At 46.2% G+C, this 23,936-nt stretch overlaps 1 protein-coding gene across 4 annotated transcripts in view; it reads left to right on the top strand.

The window, feature by feature from the left end:
- Window positions 1-23,936, top strand: part of TUBGCP2 (tubulin gamma complex component 2) — a 704,444-nt gene that overhangs the window by 168,093 nt on the left and 512,415 nt on the right. For all 4 annotated transcript variants that reach the window (XM_069611057.1, XM_069611056.1, XM_069611059.1 and 1 more), the window contains exons 3-4: window positions 18,813-18,941; window positions 19,674-19,847. In XM_069611057.1, the coding sequence (XP_069467158.1) occupies window positions 18,813-18,941; window positions 19,674-19,847 (303 nt within the window). The remainder of the gene's footprint in view (window positions 1-18,812; window positions 18,942-19,673; window positions 19,848-23,936) is intronic.

Genomic DNA, 23,936 nt, shown 5'->3' with positions numbered 1-23,936 from the left:
TAAACCCATGATCCCTCACGCGTCTAGGACCCTCAGATTGTTTTTTTCCGCCATACTGGTCGGAAGCATTTCGCGGAGTTCCCTAGCCTTAGCCATACTCTTGCTAAATATTGTTATATTTACCCATTTCTCCACCCCAATGTCGAGTCACCGAACTTCCACACTCGACACCGGCCCGGAGAAGAATTCGACTGTCGACAGCTGCACAACGGATTTGGGCCTCGGCCCTACAAGTAGGGAGAGTGGGGGGTGGACATACTCTACACTCTTTTGGTATATAGGTACATTCTTATATATTCCTACACTTACCAGCCCGCTGCCACAAGGTGCGTATGCAGGGTACCCCTTTCCAATTCTGCCCCAAGTGCAACCGCAAGTACCCTTGGGTCGACAGGCACGCCACGTTCAATCTCTGCTTGCCGAGGGACCACTCCGAGGCGAACTGCAGAGCGTGTAGTAGGTTTAAACCAAAAACACTTAAGGACCGTTCGATCAAGCGTTGGGCCCACCACGCCAGGCGTCAGGAGGCCATGGCAGCGGATGGCGCCTTCAGCAATGGCAGCGACGCCGTGCTTTCGGACGGCGAGGGCAATATGGCGTCGAAAGACAGCCGAGCGCAAGTCCCCGACCTCGGAAGGTCGTCCGGCAGGACGGCTATGGGGAAGACCCCCGGCGACACAAGCGCTTCCCACAGCACTTCCACAAAGCACATGAAGTCCAACCGGGACTCGACGCGCACTTCGAGTTCTCGGAAAGAGGCACATAGAGAACGGTCCGAATCGGTGTCCTCTGGGCGTTCTCGATCTAGATCGCCACATGACTCCAGGCAATCATCCACTTTTGCCAATAGTGCCTCGCTCCCCAAGGTAACGGAAGTTCGATCGTCGGACGACAAAGCCTACTTCCATCCCCAGAACGCACTCCAGGAGTTGGCGCCCGCAGACCGCGTTACGGCGGCTCCCGAGCCCCTACCTCCACTTTCGAAGGATAGGGACGCTACCCCCGAACCTCGACACCAGGCGTCAAAAGGATCCGAAGGGGCGAAAAAGCAGGGAAAACACTCTTCCACTCACAGGGAGGGGGAAAAACAACAAAGGAAGCAGCCTCAGCCACTTTCCACTCCTCATAAACAGACAGACAGGTCCAAGTCTTCTGCTATCACAAAGACCCCTGCTCAGACCAGCAAGTCTAGTCAGGATAAGTCAGAGAAACTTCCAGAAAGAGTCATTCCCAGTTCTAGAGAATGGTCTAGTGATGACATAGACAGAGTCATGTCACGGATGTCATCATTGGCAGATTCTTACGCAAAAAACCCTGAACACTTTCTCTCTTTTACTCCTGACGGGTCTGCACCCTCAGGCTCTAAGGATCCAATACCTCCAAGTAAAAAGTCCCGCTTTGAAACACCAACACGGTCTCTGGACCCCTTCTATGTACAGCCCTACTCTCAGTATCAAGGAGAGACATCCTTTTGTGAGGATCCAGATTTGGGCATGTTGGAAGAGCAAACTGGTACGGCTACTATGGGGATGATGAGGACCAAGAAGAGGAAGAGGAAGACCCTGAAACCTACAGAGTATATTCCCTGGTAGAGAAGGAACCCCCGGTTACTGACTCCCCCGTCGACAACCAACCTCTCCTGAATGAAGTTCTGTCTCGAGCAGCAGAACATTTCCACATTGACACCCAGGGTGCTCAAGAGGAGAGGGACTTTGCCGAGGAGTTAGTGGGAGAAAGGAGGCCTGTTGCTCAGGCCATCCCTATCCTTAGGTCTATTCAGAGAAGAATAGACCCTTCACTTGTAAATCCTAACCTCACCAGGGCAGTGAACCCCAGGATTGAGAAACTTTTCAGGGCAGCCCAATCAGACCCACTGTATATAAGGGGACATCTGAAGCTGGACTCCCTGGTTGTTACAAACACCCGTAAGAGGGCTGGAACACCCTTGTCATCGTCCGAAGCTCCTCCCGACAAGGAGAGCAAGAAACTATGGTTTGGGCAGGAAAGCAGCCTCCACTTCCGCCTACCAGGCAAGGATTGCCAACTCCACCACCCTGTTGGCCAGCTACAACTGCCATTAGTGGGAGGAAGTCGCGGCATTCATAGACTCCGCCCCAGAACCCTTAAAGAGCTAGTTGGCACGAGTTTCGGCAGAGGAAAGAGCCGTGTCCGGTTGCATTTTAAAAGCAACCTTTGATGCCGCGGATAATACCGGCAGATTGATAGCAGAAGGAACTGTTATCAAGAGACACGCTTGGTTACGGCAGTCTGGATTCAAATCTGAAACCCAAGCATCATTGTTAGATAAACCGGTGGAGCCGGATCTGTTGTTTGGTAAGGCGGTTGAAAAATGCCAAGGACGAGTATGAGACACTCAAATCCCTAGGCCAACTAACCAATAAACCCCCTAATCAGAGAGGAAATGGCAATTTTCGTCGCCCATGCGGCCAAAATTCCCAGAGAGGATCTAACTATTCCCAGGGGCAGGGTACACCGTGGAACAATAATAACCAACAGTCTATCCAGGGTTACGGCAGGGGTAATAAAAGAGGACGTGGTAAAGGTAGAGGCAGCCCCAGTAGAGGAGGCGACACGCCTACACCAAAACAGTGATGCTCCGTTCAGGGTCCCTTCTCACGCAACCCCAGTAGGGGGACGCATTTCCAACTTCACCCAAGCTTGGGAAGGGATCACATCAGGCAGATGGTTGCTGTCCACAGTATCCGCAGGGTACTGCATAGAACTGTTAGAGCGTCCCCTAAACCATCCACCACAACAAAAAATACATTCTTTGGACCACCAGAAGATCCTCCTCGAAGAGATCGTCAATCTGCTAGCAAAGGACGCAATAGAGTTCGTCCCGGGCAACCAGGTAAACTAGGGTATTTATATTTATTCAACTTACTTCCTTGTGCCAAAAAAAGATCTAACAATGCACCCAGTATTAGACCTACGGCCTGCAAACAAGTATGTCAAGCCCCAAAAGTTTCACATGACTACTCTCCAGGAGGTAATCCCCCTCCTAAAAAAGGGGGATTACATGGCAACATTGGACATGAAAGATGCCTATTTTCATATTTCCATGTTCCCAGCGCACAGAAAGTACTTGCGCTTCAAGTTGGACAGTCGGCACTACCAGTTCAAGGTACTGCCCTTCGGGATAGCTTCGGCTCCAGGGGTATTCACCAAGGTACTGGCGGTGGCGCACCCACGGAGGGAGGCAATCCCAGTGTACCCTTACCTGGATGACTGGCTCATCACAGGGGATACCCCCGTAATTTGCAGATCCAACATTCAAAGAACAATCGACCTCCTCTTCCATCTGGGCTTCTCAATCAACGAGAAAAAATCAAGCCTGGTGCCAAGCACCTCCAAACAGTTCCTAGGAGCTGTCCTAGACACCAAAGAGGGGTTGGCCTTTCCATCAGAGGAAACAATTCGGAATCTGTTACTGCAAATTCCTCAATATCAGTCCGGTCGCCAGATAAGGGTGCGCAAAGCGATGTGTTTGCTAGGCATGATGGCATCATGCATTTACATGGTTACCCACGCGCGCCTGTGCATGCGACCCATGCAGGAATGGTTGGCGAAACAGTGGTCTCAGGCAAGTGGTCAGTGGGACGATCTAGTGGTCGTTTCACCAACACTAGTACCGAGTCTTCGCTCATGGACAAAAGAGAATCTTTCAAAGGGGAAACCCTTTTACAATCCAGAAATACAGTCCGTAGTCACAACAGATGCGTCCCTGTCAGGGTGGGGAGCACACCTCCTTCACCACACAGCTCAGGGTCTCTGGTCTCACGCAGTGGCTCAGAATCACATCAACCTGCCAGAACTACTGGCAGTCTTCAGAGCACTTCGGGCGTTCGAACCCCAACTACCCAACCTGTCAGTGCAGATCCTAACAGACAGCACAACGGCAATGTTTTACATAAACAAACAAGGGGCACTTGTTCGCCAAATCTGTCGAGGCTTGCCCAGAAAATTTGGATATGGGCACTCAGACGGAACATTTACCTATCATCTCAACATGTTCCAGGGGATCTCGATTCACTAGCGGACGCTTTCAGCAGAGATCTCCTCCCAGAAGAACACGAATGGCGTCTACACGAAGAAGTCGTAGAAGATCTCTTCTCTCAGTGGGGTTTCCCCACTATAGACTTATTCGCCACAAGCGAAACCAGACAATGCCCAGAATTCGCATTCTGGTTCCCCCAGCCCGGCTCCAAGGGGAATGCTCCATGCATGAATTGGTCAGGGATGTTTGCCTACACTTTTCCACCAACCGCTCTGATGAGGAAGGTGGTCAACAAGATACACAGTGAATCGATGACGCTCATCCTGGTATCCGGTCATTTTTTCGAATGCATTTTTCCGAAATGCAATTATCTCAAACATTTCATCTAATTTTATTTTTTCAAATGTATTCTTTTTTTATTTCTTTTTTTGGGGTTTTGTAAGTAAAAAAAGTGTTTAAAAAAAAAACAGGTTTGGGGGAACCCCTGTTTAAAAATAAAATAAACATTCGAACATTTTTTTTTCGACAAAATGGTGTAGAGAAAATGGCATTCCAAAATGTCATTCGAAAAAATCACTATAAACCACTCATCCTAGTTGCTCCTGTGTGGGCGAGACAACCATGGTTCCCACACCTACGCAGACTGGCGGTGTGCGACCCCCATCAGACTCCCGTGCTGGACCAACCTACTCTCCCAGCACTAAGGACAAACAGTGCATCCTCAACCGAACAGCATGGCTCCTGAAGTCATAGAGTTCGGCCATCTCAATTTACCCCAAAGATGTATGGATATCTTAAAAGAATCAAGAAAACCTAACACTAGGCACTGTTACTTTGATAAATGGAAAAGATTTGTTATTTGGTACCAGAATAAACAAATCAACCCAATTGATTGCACTCCTTCCAATATTGTCACCTACATGCTCCACCTTCTGGACGCAGGATTGGTATTTAATTCACTCAAGGTACACCTGGCGGTGCTGTCAGCCTACACCTCCCATAACAAGTTGTCATGGTGGAAGGTGCCAGTTGTCAAAGCCTTTGTGGAAGGGGTAAACAGACTCCACCATCCAATGTCTAACCAACCACCAGGGTGGGACCTTAATGTGGTGCTTGCTAAACTCATGGGCCCCCCTTTTGAACCCATGCATAAAGCTAGTCTCAAACACTGGACTTATAAAACTGCCTTCTTAGTAGCCATTACATCCATAAGAAGGGTCAGTGAAATTCAAGCCCTGTCAGTGCAGGAGCCTTTCTTTTCTGTCCATAAGGATAAACCGGTTCTACAAACTCACCCTAGGTTCTATTTCTAAATTCCATGTTAACCAGTCCATTGAGCTACCAGCCTTTTTCCAAGAACCCAAAAGCTCTGCTGAGGTGAAACTACACACACTAGATGTGAGAAGAGCGGTCCTCTACTACGTAGAGAAGACCAGACCGCTAAGAAAGACGGATCAACTGTTTTTCTCCGGAGCTACAGGCAGAGAAGGAGATTGCTTCTCTAAAGGTGCTATCTTTAAATGGATATTCAAATGTATCCAACTGTGTTACTCCCTTTTAGAAAAGACACTGCATTGTATGCCGAGGGCCCACTCTACAAGGGGTACTGGGGCCACTCTGGCTTTCATTGCAAATGACCCCTTGACACCATTTGTAAAGCAGCTACATGGAGCTCTATTCACACTTTTACTCACCACTACTGCATTGACACTCATTCCAAGACAGATACTCAAGCAAGTGGGACAAGCGGGTCTAAGACATTTGTTCGCTCATGACCCTTCTCACATCCCACCTCCTTCTTCTAACACTGCTTGCTAATCTATTCACAGCATGGGATCTAAGCAGATTCCACAAGCCGCAGAAGTTGAGAGATATATGGGATACATTACTCACCGTAATTGTATTTCTAGTGCTTGTATCTGCTTAGATTCACATGCTGTGCATAGGCCGACATCTAGTGGAAGCTGCAGAGTATTAGTTTGTTTTTCGAAACTCAAAAAGGGGCGTCGAACTAGGGCGTGTCAGTAATACTATCCCTAGTGTGACGTCCACTGTACCCATGATCCCTCACGCATGTAGGACCCTCAGATTGTATTTTTTGTGACATTAGGTAGCATGAGGAGTAGCGTGAGTACAGAGTATCCAAGCAGATAAGATGGAGAAGACTACTAGCATCCATGCACCTTCTCTCAGAGGGGAGGCAGGGCAGGCGCATGTGAATCTAAGCAGATACAAGCATCACAAATACGATTACGGTGAGTAATGTATCCCATATATCTCTATTTCGCAACTACATCTATAATATTCTGTCCAAAGCCAGGCCTCTTCTCCTGGATAAGTCATATATTCTCTAGGCTTCAAGTATTTTCCCAGGACTCTTAGCACCTCGTTCCAGTGATCTTTTAAACTTCTCAGTGCCTCTTAACCTCTGATTTGTGCCTGGTCTTTCATATGGCACATTTTCTCCAACTCCTAGCAAGTGTTGGCTTGGCTTCTCAGTATTTGTTGTGGCAATGACTCTGTTAGGGCTGAATATCGTTCAGGTTCCTTTGCCCAACTCTTATGGCAACCCCCAACATTTTGATGGCTCTCCCGCTCTCCCGTTTAAAAAAAAATCTTTCTTTATTGAATTGATATTTTATTTGTATCCGCTCATACACATGTGTTTCAGAGCGCAACGAGGCAAGGGAGGGGAACAAGGGAGAACAGAAACAACAATCTTACTAGGCCCAGTGACATTGAGAATGCTTAAGTGCAGGGGAGAGGGAAGGGGGAAAGTGTAGGGGGGAAGTGGAAAGTGCTGAGCATATGAATGAAAAACAACAACAAATAGTACAGCCAACAAGTGGCAAGTGGCAGGTAAAAGGTACAGACCGGGGGTGTCTGATAAGTGCAGGGAATGGGGGGGACTGTAGCATTACAGATGCAGACCCAAAGTGCAAGGGTTGCCAGCAGGCAGTGCGGGTGAATGGCAGGTTGCGCTAGTACCTAGGCCTGTAATCAGAGGATAACCAGGTGCACGATGCCTAAGCAGAACCGGTCAACCGGGGAGGGGAGGAGAGAAGGCAAAAGCAAAGAGGAAGGTCTTGAGGTGCTTCCGGAACCGGAGATGGTTCTCCTCAAGTTCAGTGTGGCAGGGAGGCTGTTCCAGAGGGTGGCCCCAGTCGAAGACAGAGATCTGCCCCCAGCACGTTTCTTTGAGAAACGACTGACCCTGAGGGAGTTGGAGGCAGAGGAGAAAAGAAATCGAGAGGGAAGGTATTTGCAGAGTGAGAGTTGAAGATATTTTGCACCCAGGACCCAGAAAGCCTTGTGGACAATGAATTGAATTTAATCCTTGCAGTCACAGGGAGCCAATGAAGAGATTTCAGAACTAGAGAGATATGATCCCAGGGCTTGAGGCCCAGGACAGGTCTCGCAGTCCTGTTCTGGATGAGTTGTAAAGGGCGGAGATTAGACACAGAAAGATTTATAAAGAGGCTGTTGCAGTAATCCAGCCTGGAGAGAACCAGGGCTCGAGACACAGTGAGCTTCTGGGGGAAGGAGAGGGAAGGCAGAATACCTCTGAGGAGGAAAAGTTGGAAGTTTGACTATTTAGAGACATCCGAGATGTGGGCAGAAAAGGAAAGCGTGGATTCGAAGATGACTCTGAGGTTCTTAGCCTCGCAGGTGGGGATAGGAAGAGGGCCAAGGGAGGCCGGCCAGAGAGTGACAGAAAAGAAGGCTGAAGGTGTGCCGATGAGGAGGATCTCCATCTTAATGGCATTAAGGCAGAGATCGTTGGCGGCACACCATTAGGTGACTAAAGGAACCTTTACAAAAGACCCACTGCTGCACCCTTTTTTCTGATGCGTTTCCCTCAATCTATGGAACTAGCAGAGTGGAGTTATTTTAAAGCACCTCATTTTTGTCCCACAGTGATTCTATCACCCTAAAAGTGTGGGGTTGAGTTGGCAGCTGTAATATTTAGTTTTGCAATGCAACAGGTTTGTAGCCATTTTTTTATTGCATCAACATCCCAATGCACATGCGGGGTAATAATAGTTTAAAGGCATGGTCTAGTAAAAATTTTTATTGTCCCTACGGGTCGGCCATGTTTTTTTAAGCCTAAGTGGCTCGATTTTAGAAAACTTTCCTATGGACCTTACCCGAGTTTTCGTCCATTAAACGCACGCGAAAACAGGCACCAGGGAGCTGCCATTTTGTGATAATCCTATCACTTGCCGCATCGCCCTGGCTGACCTGCTTCTGCGGCACTAAATCAAATCCCCCGCCCCTGAGCCTGACATTATCAAAACATTCATATTCCCCGCCTCTCTCTGTGACGTTTCTGTGCTGCGTAGGCAAACGCGCCCAGTCGTCTTCTACGCGACTCCACACAGAACCCGGAGACCAACACAGACCATCTCACAACACAGCGCGCCACAATTCGGAATATGAAACTGTACTTTAAAATCAAACAGCAACACGGTACATTTGGTAAAGTACATTTATTTGACATTAAATGTTTAGAGAATATTCAGCAATTGCCATATGAACTCCGAAAGCCATTTATTTTCTTTTATCTGTATCCGCAAATCCGTAAAAGTTTATATTGAGTCACACGCTGTTCCTTTATGGTACACAGGGTGTTGGTTTTCATTAAAAGAAGCACTTTGGAAGCACGGTGAACCGCAAGGCTGTTCCATCAACTAGGCACTAGTCCATCGTAAAGGTTGATATGTTGCTTCTAGCCACTAGTACAGCGTAAGGGCATGTGGGCCCTTGGCGATCGTCCCATAAAATTGTCAGTGTGCTCCAGTTGTTCACACGAAGCTGCAGGTGTCGAAAAAAACATCTGCCGGTGTCTCAAACCGATGACAGTAGCAGAACGGGATCAAATACCTGTTATGAAAACAAAAAAAATATTTTATTTATTACTGCCGATCAGAAACTATTTGCTTGTAAGGATAGTTCAATGGAGTATGTTCGGCTCTAAAATCAATGCGAAAAGTAACTAAATAAATCGATGTCAACACACAATGAGAAACGACAGTACGTCTACATGCGTGTGGAATGATATGATATATGATATGGCATTTGTAACGCGCCTATACACAAGTGTTTCAAGGCGCGATGAGGCGGGGGGGGACAAGGGCAGACAGACAACGATCCTACTAGGCCAGGTGTCTTTCAGATCGCGCAAGGGGAAGGGGAGAGGGGGGTAAAAGTGCTGTACATGGTTAGTAGAATACAAGATAAATAAAAGGGCCAGCTGGTGGCAAGTGCAAGGTAAATGCCGGGAGAAGGGGCTGAAGGATACAGAGACAGTCCTGTAGTGCAGGTAGGCAGTGCAGGGAAAAGTGGCTGGGCCAAGGACCGAGATCGGTGAGACCTGTGGACCTGCATGCCCATGTGCCCACTACGAACACGTTTTCCTTGATTTTCCTAGCTCTTCATTTATTCATGCATCCATCCATTCATTAATTCTTCATTCCGGTATAAAAGCGTCTAAAGATTTACTCACATTATATTTCAAATTTCCATTGTGTCTCTGCGTAATGCAGTCTGTAAATCCGACCGTGCTCTTGACAACGATTTTTCTTATACTGAACTAAAATGAAACTTGGTCTAGTTTCTGAATTTTCTACCTTATCGTCTCTTAGGTTATTGCGCACCCCCTTCAAATGAAGTTCTTTCGGTATGGTCCCTGTCTCAAGGTCAAAAAACAATAGAACCTTATACTTCCAGTGCGACTTGTGGGCCTCTTCTGGGCGCAAGCTGAAAATCAAAGCCGCTGTCCTTCGCATTCTTTATTTGCAACATCCCGTAGTAAAGGCATCTGTGAGAACTTGAAGTTTAGAATCCCTCTATGTAGTGCGCCACAATGTGCAAATGCAAACTGGCTTCTCTCCCAGATGCCATGGCCCGCTTGGCGCGTTCTAAGCCCCCCAATTTTGTCCCCGTTGTCTGCGAGCTTTGTAGCCCCAAAGAATCATAACTATGGAGACATTTAATTTTTGGCGGAAGGTCAGCGAAAGTATAAAGTACCACAGGAGTTGAGTTATAAGTGAGATTTATTGTTTGTTTGTTTTATTATTTGCAATACGGAAGCCTCCCCTCCGTTAACAGTGCGCAACAGTGCGCAGCATTTACATTTACATGAGATGAGACATGAGAAAAATATATACATACACATATGAGGTGAATAGAGAAAATTCAAAGATGACACCCAGCTTGTTCGCCACCCATGATGGTGAAGGTAGGGGTTAGGGTTACAGGTACACTGTACAGTAACATTTATTTACAAAAAGACAATCGTATTGTAATTATTTAAACCGGGATTTGTACTTCACAACCAGCTCTGCTTCGGGTGGACATGGCACAGTTGCAATGTTCGGGGGCAATGGATCACTGCTCTGCACAGAAACGTCCAAAATTCCATATCTGTGCTTCTCTAACACAGCAACAATAAGGCCTTTCACAAAGTCGAACTGCATTTCATCATAGACTGGTTTGATCACCCATTGCTTACTTCGTTTTGAAAACACCTTAGTGTAGCGAGGCATCCTTACTTTACCCCTAGTCCTAGATTGTTCACGTCCGACAGTTCTGTAATGGGCCAAGACCGCTAGTAGAGTGCGATGTTTCATGCCCCGAAAGCCAAAATGCAAGTGCTTTGGCCTGTACTTTAGGCACATATTGTGGAACACCTCCAAACCTCCTGTGTGACAGAATTCTGTCAGTCCTCTCAAATCTCTTGATAGTTTTGTCGAAAACAATCTTCTCAATGGCTTTGTGTGTCGGTGAAGATAGAATCAACCACTTCCTCCTTGCCTCCTCTGGGGACAAAGGGTCATGTTCACATTGGTTGAAATGTAGGTTTTCTGACCAGCGGTGAACGTTGGTACAGTGGTGCATCAGTGACCGCCATTTTTCAAGTAGTATTTCCACTGACCCTTCACAAGTTTTTGAGCTCCACCAAAGATGGTTGGTGATAGACTGGGACCACTGCAAAATACTTTCAAAACCTTTTTTTTTTCCTACAGCTGAGATTTTCTTACTGATTGATTTAGCAAGATGCCTTACGTCAAATTGATGATTAATAAGCGGGAACTGCTCTCTCATTGTCTTGGCAATTGAAACGTGTCTGTCCGTGGCTATGAGGTCGATGTGCATTCCCCTTGATTGTAGATATTCCACTGATTTTATAAATCCTAGTTTCTCCATGGCCACTGAGGTTGTACATTGTGTTACCTGCACGACCACCAAATTTTCTTACTATCCATGTCCTGAAAGTGGTAGGTGCAGTACTTGGCAGAAAATCCAGGGCTTTCGCACTGTCCATCGCCCGCTAGCCTGAAACGTTTCCCTTCGAATGTACTTGCTAGAGACAATTGTTCAATTTTCCAAGCATCACTAATGGCCGGAAACAGATAATCACGTTGGTATATGTAGTACAGCAATTTAGAAATGGAGTCCCACAAACTGAAAGAAAGCCTCTAACTTTCTAAAACTGGAGCCACTAAAAAGTGATGCAGCTGCACACAGTAGATTGCCTGCTGGCAGTTTCCCCAGCATCGTTTGTGCAGACCATGAGAACATATGATTTACTCTATAGGCGGTATTTATTTTGATGTTACTGCCTTTTATTTGACGAGTCACATTAATCAATGGCTTCCCACATACTTTCCCTCTAACGGAATTCACACATTTCAGCATACTTATAATATCCATCAAACAACTGTCGAATACAATGTATTTGCTCTCTTTCATTAGACTGTCATCCTGCGTCAACATTGTTTCGGCCTGTGACGTTGCAGAGATTTCAACACATTGGAAAGTAATATCGTTGATATCAAGTTCTGATGCGTCTATGGATGCTGCGGCTGGTTCATTCTCTGTCATTACGACATCTGTTACTTCAACATTGATGGGAGAACACAACAATGTCGACGGGTTTTCGGGTGGTAATTTTTTGGCGGGTGTAGATTGTGTGAATTGATCTGCAACTACTTCAGAGCTATCTTCAATACATTCAATATCATCTTCTTGTGGTGGTGCGGTCGCACTGTAGCAATGGTCCAATGCAACTTTGCTGTATTCTCCAAACACAGTTAATTCATGTTCTGGCCATTGGACATGAGCATCTCGAGCCTGAACACGCCTCGCCTCAATTAATAGTTCCTCCATAGTGTACATGGTCTGGCAAGCAACATCTCTCATTCGCTTCACTGTCTGTGTATGTATAGTTCTGACACCCACGGATAACTAGAGGAGAGATTGGAAAAGGTATGTTCAGTTTAAACACAAGATAAAGTGTAGTCCAATTGACTGGAAAAAACATAAAATAGTCCCCAGCACAAAAAAAATGTTAAAGTTATGAACTGTTTGTAACTAACCTTTTTTTTGTTTTTTTTCTTTGCAACTTTTTTGACTCTATCTTCAACATCTGCACGCTGTAGCTCCGATTCGTTTCCGCATGTCCTCCCTTCCTCTTGCGCTGCAACAACTATATTTTCTGTATCCGCATAGACAGCACGAAATGAGGCTCCATCGTCTCCCTGAAACATAGTACTTTCATTACTATGTGTCAAAATATTGTTAGCATAAAACACACGTGAGGACGAACACACAGGTACATCTCAATAGCCAAACACGATTTAAACATTGTTTGCAACAATCAAACGACAAGTATTCGACCAGTGATGATCTATTTCGATGGAGCTGTCAGTATCCATACCTCTGGCTCTGCATGGACTGCCATAAATGGTTGTACTGGAGAGGAGGAATCAGCATCTCCCTCAAACACAGTACTTGCATTAGTATGGTTTTCAATATTGGAAACATAACACACACTTGGTGTTGACGGCACAGGTACATATAAAGAGATGACCACAAATGATGCATTGTCTAAAAGAATCTAAAATGATCACATTTCATCGACTTATTTCTCCGATTTATTTACATCTGCATCATCTAAATGGGATGTTGTGATTGTAGTGGAAGCTCCGTAGTCTCCCTGAAACACAGCACTTGCGTTAATAGGGAAGAAAGTATAGCAAATGGAATCACGTTATATGATCACGCATGATGGAGCTGTCAGTATCCATACCTCATGCTGCTGAAGAATATCTATGGATGTTGCAAATGTAGTGCGCACTTCAGAAAGCTGTTGCGCCGATTCGTATAAGCATGGTCCCGCTTCCACTTCCCCTGGAATTACTTGAATGTCAGGCTCCGCATCAAATCCAGGGGTTGACGCTCCATCAACTGCCTGAAACATAGTACTTGCATTAGTGAGGATTACAATAGTGAAAACATAACACACACCTGGGGTCGACAGCACAGGTACATATCAACAGCTAACCACGAATGAAACATTGTGTAGAACAATCAAACAACAAGAATTCCAGCTCTGTTGATGACGCTCGATGGAGCTGTCAGTATCCATACCTCCTGCTGGTGAAGAACATCTAGAAATGTTGTAGATGTGGCGGACGCTTCAGCATCTCCCTGATAGACAGTACTTGCATTAGTATGGATAACACTTATATAACTGAAAACAAACACCAGTGGACGATAACTAAGGTGTATATCAATTGGAAAGCACTAACCAAACATTCGGTAAAATAATTACATGATAGAATAAAACTATTACTTGACATGCATAAAACAAGTCTGTACCGGATTAGCCTAGTAAGATTACCTGATACGCGCTAGACGTGGTTGATAACTGGGACCACGTCAAGGATGTAGAATGTTCTTGCTTCAGATTCAAGGGATAGTCAAGAAGTTGTAAAGGTAAATTAATGATTGATAATGAAATGCCAATATTAAAAATAGCCATGTAAGGAGACGGAATACTTGAAAAATGCTCAATACAGCACAGTTCCCTGTTCCCATATATATACATTTCGTTTGTGGATTATGAAATCGAAAAAGAATATATTGATAAATGTTATTATTCAAAAAGCTATACACTCACACTATATCAATATTGACATTATTACAAGGGATAGAACACCTGCAATATTAATTAATCCATTCGGCTACCTGCACACTACCGCAAGGCCTAAAGCTAAATCCGGACACTTGACTCACTGGTGGCGGAATGTGGACGAATAGAGTGGGAATAGCGTTTTCGAGCAATTCCTGTGTCGTTCGCCGTTTATTCTTCTTTGTTACCCAAGATGTTGTGTACATGTCCAAGGAAAAGTGCCGGCTGCAGATGCGGTATCGATCACCCCTCTTGTCCTGTAAGACTTGTTGGACTCTACTTTCCAGCTCATCCAGTGGATATCCGCAATGTCTGACCCATTCTCTTATTTGATTAACAGTTTTCGGGAATTGTAGTGCCTTCAGATTTCGCATGGGTCTTCGAAGGGCAACCGCTAATCGAACAGGCAGGCATTGTTGATAAATCTGAAAAGTAAATATCGACATTATTATACAATCTTAATGAATACATTTTTGATACAAAAGTAAATGAATCATACAATGATCAATGCAAGGTTTGTTTTGGTCGCAGGAACTATACCAGTTCATTATGTGCGGCTTAGTATTTGCATAAGTTGCAGAAATGTATAAATGATGTGACTTAAATCTGAACCTGTGATTCGTCCCTTGGATGTTCTGTCTTGCACGAGAAGGAAACATGCTTACATTATAGACTGGACCCCCGAAGGATGCAATTCGATGACAATAGACACAGATGAAAATAAATAGATCTATTGATAGCAATACAATGGAAACTCAAGTCAATAGCAATGAGACCAATGAACATAGCACTATTGTGTACTCTACTCGCAAATAGATAGAAATTTAAAAATCTGCGAAATATGACTAGGATACATGGCCTTACCTTGACCAACAAACAGTTGGATTCAGCAAGCACAGCAGTATGTTGCAGGAGAATAGGTGGGTGGCCACAGGTAGCACACTGATGGGTTTGCTCTAAGCGGTCACAGAAGTTCACGGATAGCACGACGACGAGCAGATTAGCGTAGATCTCAGTGGTTGCCAGGTAGCACGTTCAGGAGTTGACTTGCAAAGCACAAAGATGTTCTCATGAGACATATCAAATGGTTTATAAAGTATTAGAAACAGGGGTGTGTTTGTGCCTGAATGACGTATGTATGTCGTGGTATTAGGGGGGCGGCCTGCTTGAAGACCGATGGCCCCTAGGCGTGGGATACCTTTTGAAGTGTACATGTAGTTTGGCACCTTGGCCTTTCGCGTCCCTGACAGCGCGAACCGCCTTTGATAGAGGGTGGGTGGGATGGAGGGGCCTGGGGCGTGCAGATAAGCCACAGGAAGACTGCTGAATGGAGACACACTTATGTGGATTGCAGGGGGGCGGCCTGCTTCAAGGGGAGGCCTGGCTGGAGACACGGGGTCTGAGGAGGCCATGTGACCGATGGCCCCTTGCCGTGGGATACCTTTTGAAGTGTACATGTTGTTTGGCACCTTGGCCCTTCGCGCCCCAGACAGCCCCACATGCCAGCGCTCATCCACAGGTGCGAACTTCTTTTGATAGTATATCGTTGCTTATCAATAACAAATGCCACATACCGGAGATTCTTGTGAGCACAGACCCACACTTCAACCGGTGTATTATAGTGGTCAAGACCCTTAACCTAAGGCCTGTATAATCCAATGGTAATTGTTAGTATAGATATATGTGTGACTTTTATAGAGACATAACCTACTGTAAGACTTTGAACAAGTGTTATTTAGTGCATGCATTATCGAGAATATTTTATTTTAGCTTAGATAGATAGTGACCACCCTGCTTCACAGCGACCAGACCTTCACCCATTCGGAGTACAGATGTCTGACGTCCATCCTTGAATGGAGACACACTTGATTCATTTAAAAAATCGAAACAACCGTTGTTAAAATATATGTGGTGTTTTATTTTGTATCTTATTTTCATGACACAAAAATACAAGACTTTAAAGATTATACAGGTCAGGTTGCAGCACAGCGAGAGAAAATCCCCTGTACTGACCGCTGTCACTCGGGAACGTTTATCTTATGGCACGAACGGCACAGGCGGGTATCACTCTTCGAACGCGGTGTCCAAGCCTCCCGTGGAGCCACCATTTACAGGAACGATAGGCCACCAGCCTGTACCACCTGTGAAAAGGAATGAAACAAACTGTTTTTAAATGACCAAGATAAGTTTAATAAACGTTTGTTGTCAATGACAGTTCTTGTAACTAATGGCATTCTACACGGACAAATGCTAACTAGACAATGCACACTATTGAACGACTTTCATGCGTTACTATGATATGAATATATAATTTTGGATATAGTGGAAGAACATGAAATAGGAGTGGCATGACAAGCAGAGTATACTTACTCGTTACTCGGATTACGAGGACAAACAGTTGCGCGAAGTTCGTGCATAAGCACCATCATTATTCTCAACATGGCCCGTTTGAGGCAGGCTGCCCTGAAATCTGGCAGCTCGGTGATGCATTGCGGTCGTGGCTCGCCTTCCGAAATGTAGGCCAGGCATCCCGAGTTTTCTCGGCAGCAGCAGTTTTCGTCCTCGGTTGGCATTAGCTTGCACTGATTGCATGTGCACCAGGTGGAGATGCCGTCCATGCGACTAGGCCCAGGCTCTTCATCTGTTGAATCGTCCTCCCAACTGCCGTCTGAATCCCCATCGTTTTCACGTGCTTCCCTTTCCAGTAGTTCCTCCTCGGTATACTCAGGCTCGTACACGTAGGGCATTATTGTAGCCATTGTGTGGTAAACAAAGTAAAATAATCTACAGAGATGGTGCAGGTGTTCACACGGGCTACAAGCGGCGAAGGTAGCTGACCAGAGCACAGAAACGAGTCACAGAATACTCAAAGTAACAGAGAGAGAGGAATGGAATCGAAAATCTGCTGCTGTGTGTTGGGAAACGGTCTGTTTATACTTATTGAGGAAAGAGGCGTCCTGCCATTTCCATGACGACACGTCATTAGCTGAGGCGCAGCGATTGTTGACACGAGACGTGCTTTGGCGTTGGGGAAATGGGCGGTACGAGTCTGCTGATGTCAGGCTCAGGGGCGGGGGATTTGATTTAGTGCCGCAGAAGCAGGTCAGCCAGGGCGATGCGGCAAGTGATAGGATTATCACAAAATGGCAGCTCCCTGGTGCCTGTTTTCGCGTGCGTTTAATGGATGAAAACTCGGGTAAGGTCCATAGGAAAGTTTTCTAAAATCGAGCCACTTAGGCTTAAAAAAACATGGCCGACCCGTAGGGACAATACAAATTTTTACTAGACCATGCCTTTAAGTCCTGCCAATTTTTTTTGTGGCCTTTGTCTGTGTATACCATGATCCATGGCCAAAATTCAATTTTGCTGACATAGGCTGACTCAGAGCCCACACAGGCACCCTAGGTTTGAGGCTTAGGCCTGTGCAAACGAAGTTCCACAGGCATCTGAATCCTATATCCTCTGTGGGAGTGCATGTGTGTTTTATTATTATTTCTAGCCAGCCATTGTTGGCCGGCCTTCCAAACCTTTGTGTTTTAATTTAATTAATTAGTTTGAATACTGATCCCGGTTGGCAAATATCTTGCATCATTTTGGAAAAGAAAACTTTTTAGTCATCCTCTGTTCAAAAGTTCACACATTTTCCTTGGCGTGGGTGGTCACCGTAAATGTCCATTTAGGTAGTCGCTGAATTTAAGCTGTTTACAAATCAGTATTGATATCATATGGCTATGTTTGGGACAGATGAAACTCCCCCACTATAGTGGCAGATAGGCTAGGATGGTTGAGGAAATGCTATTATGTCAAAGCCCACTATATACAAAAAACCTCCTGCATTGTTTTGTTCGTTGCTATAGGGATCGATATATTAGAGATCTGGTACTGTGCGTAGGAACTTTATTATCACAAATGTAGCCAAACCTTCTGGGAATGAACCAAGAGAAGCCCTACGAAACAAAGTACTTGCATGGCTCGCTCAAGATCTGGGCCAGGGGTAGTTCGATGCTCTGACTTAAAGTTCCTATGTAGAATCGAACTTGATGATTGGTGTACCCAGAGCAACAGGGACTGTGTGTTGGTGGGATGTAGAATTAGTAATCTGCCCCGCTTTTTAAACATGTGCAATTACCTGCCCATGGGTTCTTAGAATCTAGGATTAGTAGTTTGACACGTAGTCCTCATTTCAACATTTTTAATATTATTACTTTTTTTCTTCAGTCTCACCCCAGATTGATTTGCCCATTTCCTTTCTTTTTTTTCTGTGTATTTTTGTTATTTACGTATGTTTTGTCTGTAGATGCGTTTTCTTTGTAGTGCTCCGAGGCCTGCGGGCGTGTAGCACTTTATAATAATTAAAATAAATAAATAACATGCAATAGAACATAAGGTTTCATTTGGGCAGTTACAGTAAGTGCAGCCCTTCCTTTGGGTCACAAATTGAACTAACAATGGACTTAGTTATGGCCTTTGTTTGAAGAATTATAAACAAATATGACAAATTGCTGAGCAAACTTAAGCCCCGATGAAACCTCAACCTATAGCCAACTGTAGGGCACAGCAAGAGGGTGGGATAGAGTAATGGCTAATTGAAATTGATGTATATATCAGAAATTATGTGAAGGTAAAAAGGGCTTCTGATTGGATTTTAAATGGTTACACATTTTCGTGGAATTCTTGTTTTTTGTATTGCCTATACTTTATTTTTCCAGTTTATCTGTTTGTACTTGCTGAGATTTTCAAAAAATACATTTGATGCAATTTCATGTTTTTTAAAGTGTATTTTACTAATTAACCACAAGATTCTTCTGATTACAGGTTAAAATAGCTGAATTTTCCCAAACACCTGAAGACTTTCTTAAGAAGTATGAGGAGCTAAAATCGAAGAATGCACGTAACCTCGATCCTCTCGTCTACCTGCTCGCCAAGCTAACGGATGACAAAGAGGTAGTGCTAGGAATTTAGGTGATGACATGGTATATGAAGAAAACAGATGAACGGAACCTGCAGACGTTTCCATTCTGTCTTTGGTTTTGAATTTGTTCAAACGGGTCTGTTGAGGACACAGGACAAGAGGGAAACAGTGTAAAATGTTGTAGACTAAAGCCCTCCCCAACACCCCGACCCCATATATCTATTCGAAGTGTGCTATAATGCTAAAAAGGCTAAATGCACGGAGCTCCCATGTCCTTCCCTGTCTCCTATAGCCCTCTTTAATCTGATTCCTGTACCCCTATTCTTCCTCCACCTCTGAAGAGATGTTTGAAGTTGAAAACCAGAGGGTTCTTAGTCTGCAACAGCAATGAAGTGAAAAGCACATGGAATTGAGAAGCTGTCCGGTTATGCTTGCTTGCATGAAACGATGCACTATAGGTGCTGTTTCATGGATTCCTATTTGGTGTGCATATGTGAGCATTATGCTATCTGTTCTGTAGAAGTGATCAAGACATGTTCTGGTCCATCTATTTGGCTATGTCGCCCAGGGTCTCTGTTTTTTTTATTTTTTTGGCCAGTACTGTATTGTGTACATCCTCTGCCCGGCGTTCTAACCGCTTGCTACCTGAACTTAGTAATTATGCTCTAAGAAGCTACGATTTCCTGCTTTTTATTGCGCATTCCCCTTTAAAGTTTTGATTTGTCATCCTCCTGTGATCAATATGATTGTTTTTTGATTTTCAGACTCTTCAATATCTGCAGCAAAATGCCCGGGATCGCAAGGATTTCACTACAAGCCTTGCCACCAGTGGAGCCTCTACATTCACTATCCCACCCACCACCGCTACGTTGTCCACCCAGGAAATGGCGGAAGTCATGAAGCAGTTAGGCAACTTTGTTAGCACTTCTGCTCTCAAGGTATTGTGGTATTTATACTCTGCTATGCGCATCTCTCGTTGCCATGCTTATTTAACTTATTTTAGGGGTGATGCTGCTCAGTATCCTGAAAGGTGATTCTGCCCTGAAAGGCAGGGTCTTGTTGTGATGTTAGTGTTGAAGGCATATTGAATTAATTTGTATCCATAGAGCACATACCAAACATACAGATGTATTGTACAGATCACGTAAAACATCCAAACCTGGTAGTATAGATGATAATTTCTCAATTTATTGAAAAATTACATGCACACACACACATTACTCCTACGTCCCGTCCTCTTTCCTCTATACTTATGGGACATTCCTCTGTCGTGTGGGACGGGACCGAAGCACTTTGTAAAAAGCATCACATTTTTCAAAAATGTGTCCTTCCTCTATTTACGCGGGGTACCGCACGCGGCCGTAACCTCGGCCTCCTTGGCTCCACCCAGCGCATCGCCCATCAGTTCTTTTCTCCGCTCGATCGGGACTGGACGCACTTGCATCTTTGGAAGTTTTTTCCTTCCAGTGTCCTCCTCTCCTGCTCCATCTTAGCGGTCGTGTGGCAATCCGCCTATGGCGTTTCAGTTAGACTTTCCTATTTGTTCTTCCTGTCAGCGACGCTTCGCTAGGGTGGACCCCCATCCTCTTTGTTTAGAGTGTTTGGGTCCGGACCACCGGTGGGACTCATGTTTTTACTGCGATCCCCTTTCGGTCTGATCGCTTCAATATCGTTTAGAGCAGTGGGAGGAGGTGTTTGAGCGCACAGCCCCTACGCACTTTCAAACTTTCATCGATGAGAAGAAGAAACGCCCGGTGAGTTCTTTACTTTTTAGGGCACCCCGGCCTGGGGACTCCTTCCCAGGGTCTTCCCGGTCCGGGAGGAGCATCAAAAGCTCTGTTACCGGGGCTTGCCCTGAGGTGCCTTCTATGCCTAAAAAGTGTACCAGCGTTTTCTCTGAGGGTCTCCGTAAGGGACCCATTGACACCGGATTACAATCTGAGGCCCTTCCTGTGGGGGCTGTTTGTCGGCCCAGTTCTACTGAGGCGGTGGGTACCAGAGCTTGCTTCGAGGTCTCGTTGACTGGAACTTCCCGTAAAGACACCAGGGTTTGCCCTGAGGCCTCTGTGGAGGCTTTCTGTACCAAACTAAAGTTTGAGGCCCTTCGTGAAGGGGCTTTTACCGGGCTCTGGTCTGAGGTCCCTCGTTTGGAGGCTAAGGTGACCGACAGTTCTCAGAGGCCTGTTAAGGTTTTCTCGGTGAGGTGTACTCCTCACCGTTCCCGCTCAAGCGGTGACGCCAGTTCTGTTGAGGGGGCGCGGAGAGAGATCTCTGACCGGAATTCCTCTGTTACCGGCGTTGCCGAGGTCCTTCCGTTGAAGGCTATTCTGGCTGATAGCATGTCTCAAACATTCTAGGCCACGCAGTACCGGCTCGGCCGAGGTTCCTTGTGTCAAGGCTAAGATGAAGACCCCTGAGCAATCTGTGGAGACCCCTATCGCACTTTCGCACGTGTCGCAGTTCTCCTCAGTTGTTGACAAAATGGCGGCTACTCCCGCCAAGAAGACGGCGGCCATTTTGGATACCTCCCTTACATCTACCCCATCGGCGCTAGGTGTGAGGAGTGGCATTTCAGGTGAACATAGTTTCCTTGTGCACATCCCTTTTGTCCAGTTTTTGACTGAACGCTCGGATGCCCCTACGGCACAACGTCTCGCTTCCTGCAACATCTGCGCCCTTGATCTATGTTGATAACAGCGGAGAAGGACCCTCTTGGCAACCCTCTCCCTTACGTCCATGGAGTTACTCCGCTCATGAGAGGCCTCCTCCAGTCACCCCTAAATCGTCTGCGGAGGATTTTTTTTTTCGGCAAATTTCAAAAGCTAATGCGCTCCGACCCCATGAAGGAGTATTTTCGAGGCTTGTTTAGGGAGATATGCCCTCCTGCGCCGTCGGTCCCAGTTGTGGCTCTGGTGATTCCGCCAGCTCTGCCTCTACCGGCTGGGCCTCCACGGCCCCCCCTTGCCTCCTTTGTCTCCAGTGGACTAATCTCCAGCAGTGCCATATGTTGCGCAGCCTGATCCGGATCTGTCGGACGATGCACAGCGGGATCGGGACAGCGAGTACCAGCCCCGCCCTGTTAGAGCCCTTCACGACCGGGTGCTGGACATGATGTGTCATTTGGATGTTCCAGTACCTGAGGCACCCGTTCCGCAGGAAGGGGTGCTTTCGGGGGCGTTCACCTTGTCTCCCTTGGAGCGCACCGGCTTGTTCGTGCAAAAGAACGTTTTAGCCGAGGTCCGTAAAGTCTGGAAGAAACCACACTCTGGACTGTTTGTAAATAAAAAGATTGACGCTCGTTATAGGCTCCATTCTTCGGAAGAAGTGGCCTTAGCATCGTGTCCGCCCCCTTCCTCCACGGTGGTGGCTGCAGCTACATTACAATCTAGACCTGCTTCTTCATCTTCTACAGCGGCAACGCAGGTTCTGGCCAAAGAGGACAAACTTCTTGACTCTTTGGGGAGGAGGATTTTCGCTAATTCAGCCCTGCAGTTATGTCAAGCTAATGCGGAACTGGTATTAGCGGGGGTGAATATGAAAATGTGGAAAGGTCTGTCAGAGTTTGAGGAATTCATTCCCGCTAATAAACTAGAGGATTTTAAAGTGGGATTGTCAGATGCCAGGGTCCTGGTGCAGGATATGCTGGAGGTTGCAGCGCATCATGTCGACACCTCGCCCTTTGCGCCTTATGTTTGGCATGGACACCTCTCGTCAGGCTTGGCTGCATGCTACCAAGTTCTCGAAAGAGGTGCAGGATAAAGTTCTGGACCTGCCTTTTGAAGGCAAGGAGCTTTTTCACTCAACAACAGATGTTGAGCTGACTAAGACTAAGGACAGCACTCAGACCGCCAGGTCCTTGTCTGTTTTGGTGAAACCGCCTTTCAGGGCACAGAGAACGTCTTCGCAGCCTCGGTCTTCCTCTGGTTTTAGGGGATTTCTGGATCGTAAGCCCCGTAGGGTCGATACTCCATCAGGAAATTCCCAACAACGGCAACAACGGGGAAGGCTTTTCTCCCATTCTTCAGCCTCCTCTTCAGGTTCAGGTGGCGGCACCACCGATAACCCAACTAAATTAAGTTTCTCTGCGCTCGCATGAGACCCCGGTGGGAGGGCGCATTGCGTCTCACTGGGAGGCGTGGCAGGCCCTTACCGAGGACCGGTGGGTCTTGTCAGTCGCTCGGATGGGCTTCCGCTTGCCCCTTCCCCCTACCCCTCCCATCAATCCTCCCTTCCAGCAGTCGGGGTCGCCCTCCCTCAGAGCTGAGATACAGAAGTTGCTGGAGCGAGGGAAGGGCTTCTACTCCCAGCTGTTTACAGTGCCCAACCCCAACCAGGCTGGCCTGTGCACCATCCTAGACCTTTCCCAGTTCAATCTCTCTCTACCCCAGGGGAAATTCAAGATGATCGCTCCCTGTCAGATAAAGTCCTCTTTGTCGGTGGAGCATCCTTTTCTGATTTTTCATAAGGATAAGGTTGTCCTGAGGACGAATCCTTCTTTCTGTCCAAAAGTAGTCTCTGATTTTCATGAATCAGTCAATCTCCTTGCCTGTCTTCTTTCCAAACCCAGCCTCAGAGGCTGAGAGGGTTTTGCATTGCCTAGACGTTAGAAGAGCTCTTAAATTCTATCTGGACAGAACATCTGAATTTAGGAGTTCTTCTCAGCTCCTGGTGACCTTCGGTAATCCACAGGGTAAACAGGCCTCCAAAGCGACTATTTCCAGATGGATTGCTGCCTGTATTATGGAGTCTTACGCTGTTCAAGGTCTTCAACCTCCCAAAGGGGTTCATGCACATCTGGTACGGGGCAAGGCAGTGGCTGTTGCCTTTCATAAATATGTCCCCTGGGAGACCATCGCGAAAGAGGCTATCTGGTCCTCTCCATCAGCTTTTTGTAAACGCTACTGTTTGGATCTGAGCTCTAGGTCTGATGCTCAGTTTGGCCAGGCTGTGCTTAAAAACCTTTTTCTGTAAGGAGTTTTCCATCCACCCGTAGTTCCTGTGAGGAGTGCTTGGGAATCTCCCATAAG

The sequence above is a fragment of the Ambystoma mexicanum genome, chromosome 8 (genome assembly GCF_040938575.1).
Source record: "Ambystoma mexicanum isolate Mex_15411 chromosome 8, UKY_AmexF1_1, whole genome shotgun sequence".
Classification (NCBI taxonomy): Eukaryota; Metazoa; Chordata; class Amphibia; order Caudata; family Ambystomatidae; genus Ambystoma; species Ambystoma mexicanum.
Note: the sequence above shows the minus strand (reverse complement) of the source record. Positions and strands in the feature narration are given on the sequence as shown.